Source organism: Pyrgilauda ruficollis, unplaced genomic scaffold (genome assembly GCF_017590135.1).
Source record: "Pyrgilauda ruficollis isolate IOZ18807 unplaced genomic scaffold, ASM1759013v1 scaffold43, whole genome shotgun sequence".
NCBI classification, from domain to species: domain Eukaryota; kingdom Metazoa; phylum Chordata; class Aves; order Passeriformes; family Passeridae; genus Pyrgilauda; species Pyrgilauda ruficollis.
In genome coordinates, this window is record NW_024525823.1 from 8,786,334 (window position 1) to 8,802,282 (window position 15,949).

At 40.5% G+C, this 15,949-nt stretch overlaps 1 protein-coding gene across 3 annotated transcripts in view; it reads right to left on the minus strand.

Annotated features, from left to right (window-relative positions):
• FYN (FYN proto-oncogene, Src family tyrosine kinase) overlaps positions 1-15,949 on the minus strand; it is a 138,737-nt gene that overhangs the window by 20,951 nt on the left and 101,837 nt on the right. Inside the window, exons 6-13 of one of the 3 annotated variants that reach the window (XM_041478100.1) lie at positions 15,310-15,408; positions 14,108-14,211; positions 9,715-9,864; positions 7,602-7,766; positions 6,975-7,130; positions 3,255-3,434; positions 1,397-1,473; positions 1,142-1,295 (exon numbers count right to left, since the gene is read on the minus strand). In XM_041478100.1, the coding sequence (XP_041334034.1) occupies positions 1,142-1,295; positions 1,397-1,473; positions 3,255-3,434; positions 6,975-7,130; positions 7,602-7,766; positions 9,715-9,864; positions 14,108-14,211; positions 15,310-15,408 (1,085 nt within the window). The remainder of the gene's footprint in view (positions 1-1,141; positions 1,296-1,396; positions 1,474-3,254; positions 3,435-6,974; positions 7,131-7,601; positions 7,767-9,714; positions 9,865-14,107; positions 14,212-15,309; positions 15,409-15,949) is intronic. The other 2 variants (XM_041478099.1, XM_041478098.1) reach the window with 2 other exon arrangements.

The following is a 15,949-nucleotide window of genomic DNA, read 5'->3' on the forward strand; positions in this document are numbered from 1 at the left end:
TTTAGGGTGGATGCAGTCTGTGGTCCACAGCCCTGTGACTGAGTACTGCCCACAGCAGTTCAGGGTGGTGAGAACAGCTTGAGAGCTGCTGCTGCTCCCAGGCCAGGGCAAGGCATGCTGCAAACTCTCTGGCTCCTTCTGTCAACACTTAGAGAAAAAGTTACAGAAAGGGGTTAGCTGTTTCCTAAGAATTAATGACAGGGTCCATGCTGAAACAGGCACTTTGCTCAAGAGAAGAAACTCACAAGAGGAAACCCACAAAGAGAGTTTTTGGTGATGCACAACAGGGTTTAATGGGACCCCCTTGGCTTTGGCACTGTAAGGATGGAGTCGTGTTTACCAACACATATTGAGCAAGCACTACCGAAGTACTGCCAGCAGAAAGAGAACAAAACTGTAGCTCTGCAGCTTGGACCAACATCTGACAACTAAGCATGACTTGTAAAGAATAACTAAAAAGAGCCTGTGACATGGCGCAGTTTGACCACACATGCTTTTTAGAAAAAGCTACAAAACTCTTTGATACATTTCTATAGTGTATCAATGGTCGACTGTGCCCAGCGCCCTGTGTAGCAGTGGAAGATGGCATTTCTATTGAAAGAAAAGAAAGAAAGAAAAAAAGAAAAGAAGAAAGAAAGGAAGAAAGAAAGGAAGAAAGAAAGAAAAGAAAAGAAAGAAAGAAAGAGGCAGCTCCATTGCACAGAGGCACAACTTTCACCTGTTTGAAATAAAGAAAGTAAGAATAGTACAGGAGTGATAGTAGTGGTTAGTAAATACTAGAAGGCACACTACAAAATAAATACCCTACATACACTTTTCTGGATTACCACATTCTCATAACCAGTAAGTAAAATACCCTCTTTGCTGTGGCACCACGAAGATCCTGTCTTTGCTGTCATTTCCAGCTGTGTTCTCACTCATCACCTTTGTTTCATTTTGCTTTTCAAAGAAAAGACAACGAAGTAAGACATTATCTTTAGGACATGCATTCAGCAGTGAACTTCTGACTAGGAGTTAATTTGAGTTCAGGATTTACTGAAAGCAGCCCCGAAGCATAGGAGAGAGAGCTGTTCAAAACCATGTCCCACTCTTTCCCTGCCACAAGAATGACACTCAGTGCTGCACCTGCTGCTGCATTTACCTTGTCTGGCTGTATATTCATTGTCTTCAATCAGTCTTGCCAATCCAAAGTCGGCAATCTTGCATATTAGGCCGTTGCCCACCAGGATGTTCGCAGACCGCAGATCCCTGTGTATGTAATTCATCCGCTCGATGTACGCCATTCCCGCGGCCACCTGCGAGCAGCAGGAGACAAACCATGCATTTAAAACAAACTCAGTTCATACATGGGCTGTAAAACACCTACACCTCAGTGCTCAGTGCTCTGGAGACAGACCTGGGCCGCCATGTCCACCAAATTCGGTAACTTCAAAGCTCTTCCTTCTCCATCCTTTAAGAAATCTAGCAAACTCCCTGTGAATGCAGAGTTGACACAACGGAGAGATGTTAGGAAAACAACTCATCAGAATGGAGGTTCAGCAGTATGTGCAATATTAAAGACAGCAATGTTTCAAATTCAAGGGACAGTTTCAAAAAAACCCATGATATCTCCAAGTTCTCCTATTGTACTCACTTCACTCTTTTAGTTGGCTTGCAAAAGAATGTGCAACTACTACAACGAGAGTTGCAGGGAAAGGAAACAGGATTGTTTTAATTTTTCCTGACCATTACTGAGAAAGTTGATCTTTCCTAACTTTTGCAGTGCTCTTTAAAACTACATACCTGCTGCTCTCTAAAGGCCTCAGCTAACTGCAAAGCAGCAGCTCAGTTCCAAGCCACACAAGTTATGGAAGAAGTCAGATCCTAGCTCAACCTGATCCAAAGGAGAGGTCAGCCCAGAGCCTGGTGAGCCCAAGGAGGATAGCATTGGTAAAGGCTATTTTTCCTTAGAAATTAGTGGTGCTCCTCCTCTAGGTAACCCAGAACTAAATACAGCATGAACCATCAATTTTAGAAGACAAAGAAGAGATGAAATGAAAGCAACTTCAGCAAAAGTTATAAGAACATCACTTTCCTGTGCAAGGGAAAACAAGAAAGTACCCTGTTGCCCTAAAAAAAGAGCCTAGGATGTTATAGCTTCTGTCCTAATCTTGTATCTGAACAGAGAAGTGTAGCAGTCTCCTTTAAATAAGGTCAGAGAACTGGTTTAAAAAATAAAGGAAAAAGACAGATGATTAAGCGTTTCTCCCTTGATAAATTGTCAGCCTCAAGCTCAGATCCAAAGATGTAAAATGTTACAGTACAAACCAGTAAAGTAAGCCAAAATAAACCCCATACTTCAGAAGGGTTTTGAAAAGTCTTTATTTTTAAAGGGAAAAAGCATATGCTTGTCACTGAGACATATGATTAAAGTGTGAGTTAGTCAGGGCTTGGATGCCTCTGAGGAGGGAGGTGGGCAAGCACCTGCCAGGAAAATAAAAGTCAACTCCAAATAGACTGAAAGAATGCACTTAAAATTTCAGAGTGTATCCTCCAATGTACAACAAAACTTCCCTGTGAGAACTTATGTTTCCTATTTGGTTCATTTGCTTTTCCAAAACAAGCAGATTTTTTGCTCTGCTCTCAGCACCCTGCTGGAGATCTGATGGAGCAAGAAGTTTTCTTTTTCTCATTTTACTACACTGTTACCAGCTAAGTAGCTAAAGGAAGAGACAAGGGAGAAGGGGAAAGTGAAGGAAAAAGAGGAGGGAAAGAATAATATGTGCAAATCATGTATTAAGATGATAATAGGGTGGGCTGAAAGTGAAGTGTGATCTGAGAATGAGGTGCAGTGACAAGATTCAGGGTTGGCTAAATGAGGAAACAGAAATCCTAGGCCAACAAGTAAACACTGAAAGAAGATGTCCTAAGAACTCAGTGATGCCAGGAAAAGCTAGGATCTTGGGAAGCAGCATGTAGTATCATCAAACCTACAGAATGCATATCGCTTGCCAGGGAAGATTGGATGCTGATGCAGTTGGAATCACTTAGCCTGCACTAACTTCTCTTTCCCCCAGCTAGTACAGATTTTCTTTGTGAATCAGGTTTTGGGCCCAGTTCATAGCGGAATTCATAATTCTTCTGAAGCCAGAGGTGACTCTAGTTTCCTGTTCCCTCTCTCCTTCCTCGCATGCACCCCGCTGCACCTCCCTCTGTATCCCCAAGGAGAAACAATAAAGAAAAAATATTATCAAGCACAGCAGCTCTGGCTTCACCTTTACTCATGTACTCTGTGACAATATAGATAGGCTCTTCAGATACCACAGCATAAAGTTGGACCAATTTGTCATGTTTTAGCTTCTTCATGATTTGGGCTTCCTCTAAGAAAGATTCTGGAGACATGGTGCCAGGCTTCAGGGTCTTGATAGCCACTTTAGTATTTCCATTCCATGTACCTACAAGCACAGACACTTAGTTAGATTAAATATCTTCTGCTCCTTTTTCTACCTGATGCCTAATGTAAGCACGAAAAAAAATAGCAAGGACATTTAATATAAGATTTTAAAAAAAAAGTTTAGTTTCCCATGTTGCTTTATCATTATATTCCTCCCACACCTCCTTCATATTTTAGTCTTTTTCTGTTACATTGAAAAATAATACTCCCATTGGCACTGGGGCACAATTGCTGTTGTCCTACTCAGACAATGTTTCCAGTAATTTCCACAGAAACCTTCTCTGAGTAAGAAACTTGGGACTGCTGAAACCCATCTTTGTGTAATTGCTGCAGACAACAACACAGCTCCCATCACAGATTTGGACAAAAAAACTGGTTAAACCAGAATTTCTCATTTGCAACACATTTTAACATTTTGGTTTTGTTCTGAGTCAGATTAAAAAAAACAAACCCAAAAACCAAAAAACTTCCTGAGAAACAAATCCTGAATTGATTTCATTTTAGAAACACAGGTGTGTTTCCAAACTGAAATGTGTCTTTTTCCTTCCCCTCCTTATCCCCAGCAGCTGCAGACAGAAAATGAGGTGCTCCTGCCCACTTCAGTTTGCTCTTTCCTTGTGATCAGCACTGAAATAGACAAGTTGCATCGTTTTTCAGCCATCAGCTACCAAGCCTTCTGGAACAACTAAAAGCCTGGAGAGAACTGAGGAAGGATGACTCAGGGCATCCTGGCAAGAGGTGGGGCTTCACTTGGGTATTTGCAAGGGGGAGGAGGACTGGAAAGAAAGAAAACCCAGAAGACCTATTTATGTAAACAGTGGGGATTTTTTTGGTGGTGATTTTTTTTTTCTTTTGTGGGAAGGAAAATGAAAATGGGGAGAAATACCACTTTCCTACTGCCTTCTGGTTGTCCTTTGCCCAGACTCCTGCTCCAGAGTCAGGGCTGACATGGCTTTGAATGTGATCTGTAGATAGGGAGCTGCTGTGTGATAAGGCAGAGCAACACTAAATGACTTCAGGGATTAATCACATTAAAAACTACTCCTCTGCACTTAAGCACGAGGACAGCAGAAAGCCCACAAAGTACACAAAGGCTGTGTCATGAAGAAAGTTAACGTGTAAAATAATCCAGTTTGTTGAAAGTAACTGAACAATAACAGGGCTCAGCTGCTGCATGGGAGCTGGTTAGGCCAAAATGACTTTATCATGAGCTTTTGCAACCTGCTAGAGTATAAATGAGCCATAAAATGAGTCTTTTTTTTTTTTTTGTAAATGCTCAGGTCCCAGGTCTACCTTGCCTGGCTGAGGACAGCAGAAGAGCAGTGGAGGAGCTGCTGCTCTTGTGCTGCTCCACACTTTTAAAGGGCAATCCCAAATGTCTGGGGGAGCTGGAGGCACATATTAGTCAAAAGGGTGCAGTGCAAGTTTGGTTTTCATTATGCCTTTATTTCCTTCTGCCAGTTCAGTGCCAGCTATCACTGTACTGTCAGTGGAGTAATGCCTTGAGCTACCACCTCTGCTACGCCAGCACGCTTCAGAAGGACTCCTGAAGCCTTAATTTCTCTCAGTCCTTCAAACCAGAGCTGAAGAAGGACTTTGCTCTAGTGGCACTCCTGTATAAGCTGGGAAGGATGTGGCTTTGCCTCTAATTTCAAGCAGGGTGGCCAAAATCTTTTCTGATGGGTGACAGGGAGTGTGTTTTTTCTGGAGTCGCTGAGGCTCCAGACTGCACTGTGCCATCAGTCATGGGCACTTTGCAGAGCTACCACAAATTACATGAACCAGGAATAATACCAGAGTTTCACGGGCACCACTGGCATTCATAAAATAAGATCTCACCTTGTGTGTTAACAGGATTAATTGCATACTATCCGTTTAAATAAAAATCCCAGGACTTGTTCTGTTACCATGAAATGTTTTCAGCAAGTCTGTTTTTAAATACTTTTATTAGTTTCTCCAGTTTAAAAAAATAGAATAAAACAAAAATGCTAACTTATCCTCTCAGCTCCAATTCCAGTTTATATTCTTAAATTTTCTTTTTTTGTTTTGGTATATTTTTCTAATAGAAAAGTAGCACAGACTTCGCTCTGAATTCCTCCCATATGTAGTTAGTCACTACTTAATTACTGCTTATGTTTTTTATTAATTTTTACTGTGTTAATCTATTCCAATTTGGTAATACTTCAGGGCTGTTAACATATTTTTTACTATATATTAAGAAACAGATTTCATAATTGTAATCATAATTTTTGCATTTCTGACAGCTACTTGGTACTGGTACTTGGCACTTTATTTCTCATCACTGATTTATTTTATTTTATTTTATTTTATTTTATTGTTTATTTATTTTTCACATTTGTTCCTTTAACTTGTTGTATCAGTTTAAGTCTATGGCACACAGAGCTGACCACTAAGTATGATCATAAACTGGAAACTTGTTTGTGCATTCAAGATGGAGAATGAGAAGGAGAAACTGCAATTATCTGGAAACCCCAATATAAATGTAGCCAGCTTTCTTTGCAACAGGTCAACTGTAATTCTGTGAGATTCTATAAACTTCTATATTTATAGTCTATAAATTCTGTAAATCTCACAGACTTGCTGCTGTGCTCCTTGCTGGAGTACACACTGATTGTTTTGTACATATTTTTGTGTTACTGCAACAAAAGGAGTGATCAAACTGCCCCCTCAAATTTTTATGAAGAAACAACATATAGTGATTCTTTATTTGAACTGGTAATTTCAGAGTCTATACAGAACAGAATTTGGCCAGAAATTGAGCCACATCTCATGAAATGGCCACTATATTGTGTTTCAATGCTATGGCCATAGTAAGATTTATGTAGATTGTAAATTGCTGTTGTTTTATACTCATTAAAAGAATGAGGCCCATGATGAGTAAATTAAGCTGGCCAGTGTGCAGAAAACAATGTCAGTGGATTTGGAAAAGGTCAATATTTCTGGACTTCAAAGTGGGGGTTCAGCTGGGCCCGGCAAGTTTTGCATCTGTTGTCCCTGGTCTCTATGTCGAATTACTGGGTTCTGCTGCAGACACAAATTGCAAACAGACTTGAAGAAGTGGATGCATGGGAAAGCTAGCTTGACAATATTAGCTTGCTGATATTTGCCATTATTTTTAAACTAGGAGAGTGGATGGAAACATTTTCAGGGTTTGATTCCATCAGTGCTACAACAGACAAGGTAAGAAAAATGTCTACTTACCAGATTAATTTCTGGTTAGCCATTCTGCCTTACAGGTTTAGCATCATTCCTATTTTAATACCTAGCAATTGTGTAGTCACCCAAATAAACCCGAGGCAATTAATGAATTTTAATGCCCTAACCTCTCATACCACTGTGTGCAAATGAAAGGAAGCTTCCCCATGGATTATTGTATTTACATTTGACTGTTTCAGGCAATATAAACTAACATTTTACACTATTGTGATCTTTTAGCCTTAAGATCTATACTTGAAATGTTTATTTCTGCCAAGAGGGCCTTAAAAGATCCATCCAAAGCAAAATATATTCTCTGCCTTACCACGCCACACTTCAGCGAAACACCCCTGACCAAGCTTCTGTTCCAGAAATAATGAATCACGTGCAACTTCCCATGCATCTTTAGCCAATCCAACAGTTTGTGGGGTATTATTCGTAGCAATCACAGTTAAGTTAAAACACAAACCATCAGCTTTCTCTATAGGAGAGGAAATTAATAAAAAAACATACTTATAATCCAAAATTATGCATGCATTGAGAAAGATGGAAGGTGAGGGTCTCTCAGTGCTGCAATAAAGTTCATTTGCAAACACTGTTTTTTGGACGCTGAAGGTAAGGACTTCTTTTGCTAGTTTGCAGAAAAAGGCTCCTTGGTATAGCTAAGAGATTGCTATGCGAGCCTTGATTTATTATTAAGACAGTGGTAATTTGTCAAAATCAAGGCCTTCCAAGGAAACATGGATTTTCAGTTTTCTTTTGCCATCAATTATAGTGAAAGTTGAAGATTAAAGAATTTCAAAGTCAAAGGCATGATTCCAAAGACATTTTTCCTAACAGTTTGAGCTTTACTAATTTTTTTTCTTGTTGGTCACAATGCCCTACATTTTCACCTTCCATCTTGTAATCCCCACACAGCGAGCTATTTTAGAGTAATTATTTTGCTCCATACCCATCCATACTTCCCCAAACTGCCCATTTCCCAGTCTCTTGATCAACTGTAGGGATTCTCGTGGAATTTCCCAGACATCTTTGGTTTTGACAGACAGATCAGTAAGCCTTGGCATTCCTTTATGACAGGGGACTACTAAGCGGCAGCAAAGACCTGCAGCTCTCTCTGATGGAGCCAGAAGTGAAGCCAACAGCAAAGGAGAGGAAAGAAAAAAAAGTGTGACATGAAACAAATACAGTAAGCATAAAAACAATGCTACTCACAACAGCTGTTAGTTGCATACCACAAAGCATCCTGGGAGATTAGGAATTGAACACTGAAACGTATTCATTTGAGACAGAACAGGAAATATTTTAGTCTCTGCACAGCCTGAAATGGAAGGTGACCGCCATTGGTTTCTCTTGCAGACTCAGGATTTCCCTCCTCCCACAATGCTGCATTGAGATAACCTCTTGAGTGACTGGTTTACTGTTGCACAGTATAGCTTTTTAAAAATAATCTGTCAATTACAAGCTGAATTGTTTCTGAACTGAGTAAAAGAAACATGGAGAAGATTAATTACTTCTTTTTCTGAAAAAACACAGCCATGAAAATTTGGTGGACTTTTTGTAGCCCAGGAAAAGGCATCTTCCATGTTCTGCTCTGTGAAATGGTGTCTTCATAGGTGTCATGCAAGTCTGACATTCTTTCTAGAGCAAACCTTCATTAGCATATGCAGTACCATGCCTCCGTGCTGCACAGAAATGGCTGCTTCCAGATCTATTTGTTTCTGCATCTGTGCATGGAAAAAGAGCTACCCTGCCTGGATCCTATTGATTATGCCTCCGTGTTGCACAGAAATGGCTGCTTCCAGATCTATTTGTTTCTGCATCTGTGCATGGAAAATATGCCACCCAACATATACCAACTGGTACAGTGAGGTTGCAAATTATCTTCCTTATATGTGAGGATTTATACCTCATTCAGCTTGAAGTAGAGTCACCAGAAACAACTAGAAGTTCACCCTGGCAGCACACACCCATCAGGAATTGGGTGGAGAAGACAGCCAGATGTCTAGTATGAATAGCATAAGAATGCAGCAGACAGAATACAAAGAATACAGAAAAAATGCCCCGCAGAAAAGCTGATTTCCCAAGTAAAAATTATGAAAAGTTTTTGAGCAGCAAGCATTTGGGGTAATCTGTTAATAACATTATGAAAAGCTAAAGTAAAAGGAAAAAAAAAAACCCAAAGAACAAATAATTCAAAATACAAATTTCTGCTTAAAAAACTGACAATGTTAAGAAGCATGGCAATCTTCTGTGTAAGAACCAGTTGTCCTATGCAGGTTTGGGGGGCTTTGCCCCAAAGAACAAATAATTCAAATACAAATTTCTGCTTAAAAAACTGACAATGTTAAGAAGCATGGCAATCTTCTGTGTAAGAACCAGTTGTCCTATGCAGGTTTGGGGGGCTTTGAAGTTGCATGTGCTGCACACCAATTGCTAGTGACAACAGGATGTACTTTTGGGTGAAATAGTGCATGCCACACTTTATTCACAGTAATAATAAAAAAAAAATTTGGTGGGTGGACACAAACAGTGTGCATAAAGAAACACGTATATTGCCTTACTTATTTAACATAATTTAAATGTTAATACTTTGCACATAGAATAAAAATTCAGTGGGAAAATATATTTAATGTATCTAATACATGCAAACCTTTTGGCCATTGTTTTAGGTGACTGGATTCCACAATGCAATTCCTAATTGCATTATTAGCAATAGAGTGCTGCAAAACGGCACATATTAGCATTCGCTTATTCACAGGGAATTCATGCTTGGAGATGTGCAAATCAAATTTGGTAATTCTGTTTGCTTAGAAGAGGGAGAGCTGACAAAACCTTTAGCAGAGTGAAGTGTTAGGTTTCAAAAGCTCTGCTGCTGTATCCCATGAACAGCACTCAAAGACATTTATAACTCTAATGAGAAAGGGATAACAGAAGATGCATTACAACAAGCTAGAGTCATAGATCAAATGACTCTTTAGGGCATCTTACACATACATCAGCTCAGCAGCAAACACTTTTGTTTTAAAATACTTCAGAGTGCCATGTATTGTCTGAAAAATTACCTGAGTAATGCTGAACCAGCTGCTGAAGTGTTTCAAATTGTGCCCGAGTTGTGATATAATATCCACCATTGTCAAGTTTACGAATCTTATAATGTTTGACATGATCTCCTTTCATATCATCCCAGTCTCGAATAGACAGGGAATAGGCACCTGTTCCAAGCAACGGAGAGATAAAAAATTGCAATTAGCTTTTAGTCACAAAGATTTTGGTTTCCTGGTCAGTTGCTACAAAGTGAAAGAGAAATTGCTTCCAAAAAGCTCACTGTATCCTGAAAAAGAACAAATTAATCTAAAACAATGAGGTAAGCGTCAAAGAAATCCTGGGATGTTCAAATGATGTCCCTTTCACAATGTTCTAGAAAGATACCGGCACTTCTGTGTAAATGAAAAGTCACATTTTAACATTTACTGCTCCAGGCTGTTAAATTGACTTTTCCTATTCTAAGTGTCAGGTTACACTGCAAATACTGTGCTTTGTGTAAATGCCAGTGGGTGGTAAATATCAAAATTTTCACAGGAAGCTCTGGAGATAATGATTTTATACGTGGGTAGTGTTGTTACTTGGATGGATCCCAACTTCTTTATAAACAACCAAATAAGCGTATTTTGTACACCACAGTCTTTGGAAGGTAATACTACACCAAGACTGAGCACCAGTAGATCTGCAAGAACTTCACATTTAAGTTCCCAAATCCATGTGGGGCTTTAGAGCTTACTAGCAGGATTCAGATGCCCTAGCACAGGGATTAAGCGCCATGTGAGATGCCTCAGGACATGCTGCTTGGCAGTTTTCCCACAGGCTGTCACATTTTTCCAGCCATGTGGATGCCCTGCAGGCATATGAAGTGGCTCTGGATGCTCAGGGCCATGTAAAGGACTAACAGTTCAGTCGATGGGCTGGATTTAGGTGGCAGTCTGCAGGTGGGCTGGGGGCTTGATTTATATGCCCATGCATAAGCCCCTGGTGCTATGAGGGTGGCTGAATCCCAGCCCAGTTTCCATGAGTGTTATGGCACTATGGCATAATGCTGGCATGGGAACTCGGTGTCTGCAGTCACGGGCAGCTGAACAGAGCCTCAGCTTCCTGCTGACTGCAAAAACAGCTCAGCCACCTCCGTGGGGACCTGCACGTTCAGGTCTCACTCTGGAGGACAATCCTATTTTATATCCAGTGACGTGTGCTGGTTCTCTACAGTGTCAAAAGCAAAGCCACTTTTTTACAGCGTAACGCAGCATCCAAACAAAAACATGGCCCTTTTCAAAGGCAGCAAAGAAGACAAGTTCTTCCCATGGTTCAGACAAATACTGTGTTTACTCAAGGGAATTTAGGCATTAAAAGGAGAAGAGGAAACTGTCAGAGAGCTCAGGAAGGGCCTCCTTCTGGAGCCTCTGCTGCTTTTGCTAGTGACCACGTCAGCTAAGGGCAGAAAAGGAAAACCACCAGCAAACAGTTTTGTGTGACATGAAAGGTGGTCCCAGTGTAAGATGTCTTTCTTGGATGTATCCTCAGGAAGAAGCCTCCTTGACCACATTAACCAACAACAGGTTACACTGGTGGGTGGCTCATCCCTGAGGGAGATGCAGTGAGCAAAACCTCTCCACCCTGACTCCAAGGACTTCTCAAATTCCCTGTTGTTTGTCCCCTATATAGGAGGAAAAGAGCCAGCACGTAAAACAGATGATTCTGGTTTATTTGAATGGGAGGTACCCTTAAAGGAGTGCCAGGGGTTGTTTTATGTCTCTTTTTTTTTTTTTCTCCTTTAAAAAATTTTTATTTTAGTTATAATGTATTTATTTTGGTGGGGTTGGAGATAGATGATCTTAAATGTCCCTTCCAACTCCAGCCTTGCTGTGATTCTATGATTTCTAAGTGTAGCCAAATACTGTTTGTTTAGGACTGCTTTCTGAAGAGGCTCTCCCTGAGTCAGTACATTTGTCTCAACTAGGAGTTCAAAGCTTTTTGGTGATTTGCAAGCACATCTTGTGCATGCTTTGTACCACCACTCTGGGCTGTAGATTGTCAGCCTCCTCTCAGAATTTTCCAAGCAGTCTTCTCCACCTCTGCATTTTTGAGTTTTGATCCACTGGCAGCAGCTGTATTTTCTTTAGTCACGCTCCCTGCATATCTGCTCACTATTTTAGATTCTTTAGGGAAATGTAAACAATCTGTGGTTCCAGGTCTGCAATCAGAGCTGTGTGGGTGGCCCTCTGTGGACCCCCGCTGACCTCAGATCAAGTTGCAGGACTGGAGCTTTAGTTCAAACCTGGACATAAACAAGAACCAAGACATATTTCATTATTCATTTATTTAGGCTGTTGGTTATCTATACTATTCATTATTCGCTGATGATAAATTTAAATACAAGAGATAGAAATAATAAAAATTTGGGATAGAAATATGACATTGCAATATATCATGCTAATGATTTTTTTTAAAAAGCCAAACAACTAAAACCAGACAGTCTTGAAAGGTGGAGATTGAAACCAGGTGAAGGATTATGCAGACAAGAGCTGATGAAGCACCTGGGTAGTCAGGCATTGAAAAAATGAAAAGCCAGCTCCATATGATTTATTTTCAAAGTAACAAGAGAAGGCAACCATGATCAAAGGAAGTTAAATTCATGCTGAAATCATCCAGGATGATACTTCTAGAAGGATCCTGATTAATTTTATTATTGTTATTATTTAAAGCAGAAGGGACAATTCTAGGTCACAAAACAATTCCTGCCTTAAGCCCACAATGGCTAGTTGGGATAGGGCATTTTGAGAAGACTTGTGGCAGAACACACCACTTGAGCCCACCCAACTGGTTTTTTTCTCTCTCTTGAACAACAAGCTCCCTGTTTTCTTCTAACAACATACTTCAGCACAAGGATGAGAAAGGAAATAAGCATTTTTTTTTACAATAAAATATGCATGTTTGTTTTTTTCCTATAGCTTTGATGCAAACTCTGCTTGCAGATGTAGAGAGCATTAAGTTTGAATGCAGAGAAATTAAACTTGCTGCTCTAAGTCCATCCATGATGGATTTCAGATTTCTACACTTCCCCAATGCTTTTGTGTCTCACAAGAAATTAGAAAAACCCCTGACTTAGCTAAGTAAACAGCACTGCAAAACACATCCTCTGTCACTGTATAAAAACTGGGGAAGCCAGACTAAACTGATAATGTGGGTTAGAGAAACAGCATTGTGTTTGTTTTTAGGATCCATGGCTGCATATATGAGTGAGTTTTTAAAATTGGCACAGAGTGGGATGAAGTCCTGCTCCTCACACACATCAGACCAAGTGCTGGTGAAAAAAAACAGGTGGAGGCTATTTGCAGAAAAAGAGCAAGTTTGAGCCTGCCTTGCTCCTGGTGAGAATGCCTCACTGCTATGGGAGGCATGGTGAAGCTGTGGGGTGACAAGAAACTGTCTGCCTGGAACAACAGCAAGTCTATTCAGATTTTGCATCAAAAACAGTCTTCCGAGTTATAGGCAGCAAAGGAAGAATCCAATGACTTCAGGACGCAATGATGTAAAGCTTACAATTTTAGATGACTGAATGCAGCATCTGAAGATAGGTCAGGGAGAGAGGAGTGCAAATACTGCTTCTCTTCTTTAAACTCCTCCACTAGCCGTGACATTTTGCATGCTAAGCCTAGCTGATAGGGTGCTCTGATCAAAGCACTGATAAGTCAGTGCTTTAATTATGTGAACCATCATTAAACTACAGAGCTTGTATGGAATTAATTCTCGTGACTTATGCCTCCCACAGCTTTTGTTTTGGATTGTTGGTTAATTGAGAAATGGCCAGGTTTGTTTTTAGTTAGTTGCAAGTTTTCTGCTCAATAGTTGTATGAATTAGATCTTTTCTTTCATACATGTGAAGCTTTTGAAGAAGATGTTGACAGGCTTTGTGAGCAAAAAGTAAAAGCAAAAATAGCACCCGCCAAGAAAACTGGAACTCCTCCAATATTTTTAAAGGGAAGGAGGAAAATACACCCTTCCACTTGACTTCAACAGAATGGATACAGCTGAATACTTTATGAATATACTAATTAGAAATATATTCAAGTCTTTTCCCTGTTAATATGTGAATTTAAAACTGCTGCATAATTTTTCTCCTTTTTTTTGCTCCCCCCAAGGATCCAGCATTTCAAAGGACCACACCATGTGGCTTGCACTGCAGATACCATAGGCTGAGTGTGAGTTGTACTTTGGTCGTTCTTTTGAACACTTTGAACACTCACCCTAAGACCTGGGATATCCAGACATCCAATTCCCTAACACAAACACATGCAAAAATAATACTTAATCTCTACCTTTATACCACTGAAAACAGTATTTCACACACTCAGCACAATTTTTCCCGTATTATCGTCTCATTCACAGTCAGAATACCAATCCTACCTTTGGTAGTTTCGCTTTCCCGGATCAAGAAGGTACCTCTGGGGTTTCCAAACGACAGCAGCTGCCTCTCGGCATCCTTTCGGCCAAGCTTGCCAAAGTACCACCTTAGGGAAACACCAGAAATAGTGAGACAAAATGTGATGTAGCAACACTAAATAGTGTCACAAAGCCCAGACACGTGGAGGATTTTTGTGGAAACTGTGCTTACTGGGATACAGTTGACCATCTTTGTCACACCGTCTCTTTTATCACGCTGGAAAGCCAATGTGACAAGCCACACAGTAGATGTTCCCTGTGCTGGGCAGTAGCTCTTTGCATTAAGCCTGTAATCAGCAGGTGCTGAGAACGCTTGGTGCCCTCCAACAAAGGCCAGACTTGGACAAACAGAGGCCAAGATGTGGTAGGTGGAGGGTATGCACAAGGAAAAGGGCAGAAAACAGTCACTGCCAAAGAGCAGTATTTGTACAGATGTTGCTATAAATATTTGACCTACACAGTGATTTACTAGTACTCAATATTTTTGTTGCAGCACAGCCATAAAACCTCAGTAGAAGGATGAGATTCAACCTTGATGAGATTCTGTATGAGGCTTTCAGAGGCTTTTACAGCCTTTTTTCCTTTCTGCAGCAACGTTTTCGTGTTGTTTCACAATCAACCAAGGACAACCTGAAGTACAGACTCCAGTAGTACCTGCTCAGCTCTATAAGCTCCTTCACTGTATCTTTTATATTGGAAATAACGTGAATACACACATCACTCATTTTCTTTGCATACATGGGTCCTCATTAGAGCTTTGTGTATGCATTGTGGGCATCCTACCTATCCTAGGATTTTTATTTGTTGATACAACGTGTCCTCTTTAATGGACAGTTTGCACACTAATTGACTCAAAATATTTTTACAAGTTGGTTCAGGAAAAGCAAGGGCACCTTTTGGTTAAAGCTTGAAATTAGCTGACAACTGAAAAAAGGAAGCAGACCCGTGTTCCTTTAGGTTTTCTTCCTTTGTTTTGACATTGAAAAAGCACTGAGCTCGTGCTTCTTTTGTTACTAATTACCTAATTATTTATCAGTGCAGTTAAGAACTGAAATAAATATAACGTAAGTCATTTGAAAAATCGCTGCAATCAATCAAAAGCAGCTCCTCACACCTCCTTCTAATACAGCGCTAATGGGTCTTTAGAACAGAAAAAGAAAACATACTCCTCTGCTTGGATGGAATCGACTGGAGCCACATAATTACTGGGAATGTAACCAGTTTCGCCTGTTGTCAAGGAACGGGCCTCCCACCAGTCTCCTTCCCTGTGGAAACAGAGGTGAGGAGGAGAAGTGAGAGCAGGACACATCTGCACAGACAAGGATCAGACTTTGTTAACAGCACCCAAAACTGCGCGGCCGTAAGAAGCCACAGCAACTCGTCTCTTTATCACCGGTGTGCTTCCGAGAGAGCTGCTTGCACCTAAACCCAAACAATGTACATATTTCTTTATATCTGGAATTATTGCAGCAGTGATTAGACCTGTAGCCTTTCAGATGCAGCATAATGGCAGGAAGAGGCAGAACAGCCAGTGTAATCAGGTTTGGTGAGGGTTGAATTTGGACTAGAATATTGAAAACTGTATCCATAGCAATTATTCTAATACAGACCCTTGAGAAAGCTCATAGGAAAATTGCCAAATTGAATGCTGTGTTCCGATTTTGGCTGGGAACGAGTTAATTTTCCTCAAAGTAGCTGGTATGGGACTGTGTTTTGGATCTGTGCTGGAAACAGCGCTGATAAGGCAGGGATGTTTTCATTACTGCCGAGCAGCATTCCCACAGTGTCAAGGCCTTTTCAGCCTCT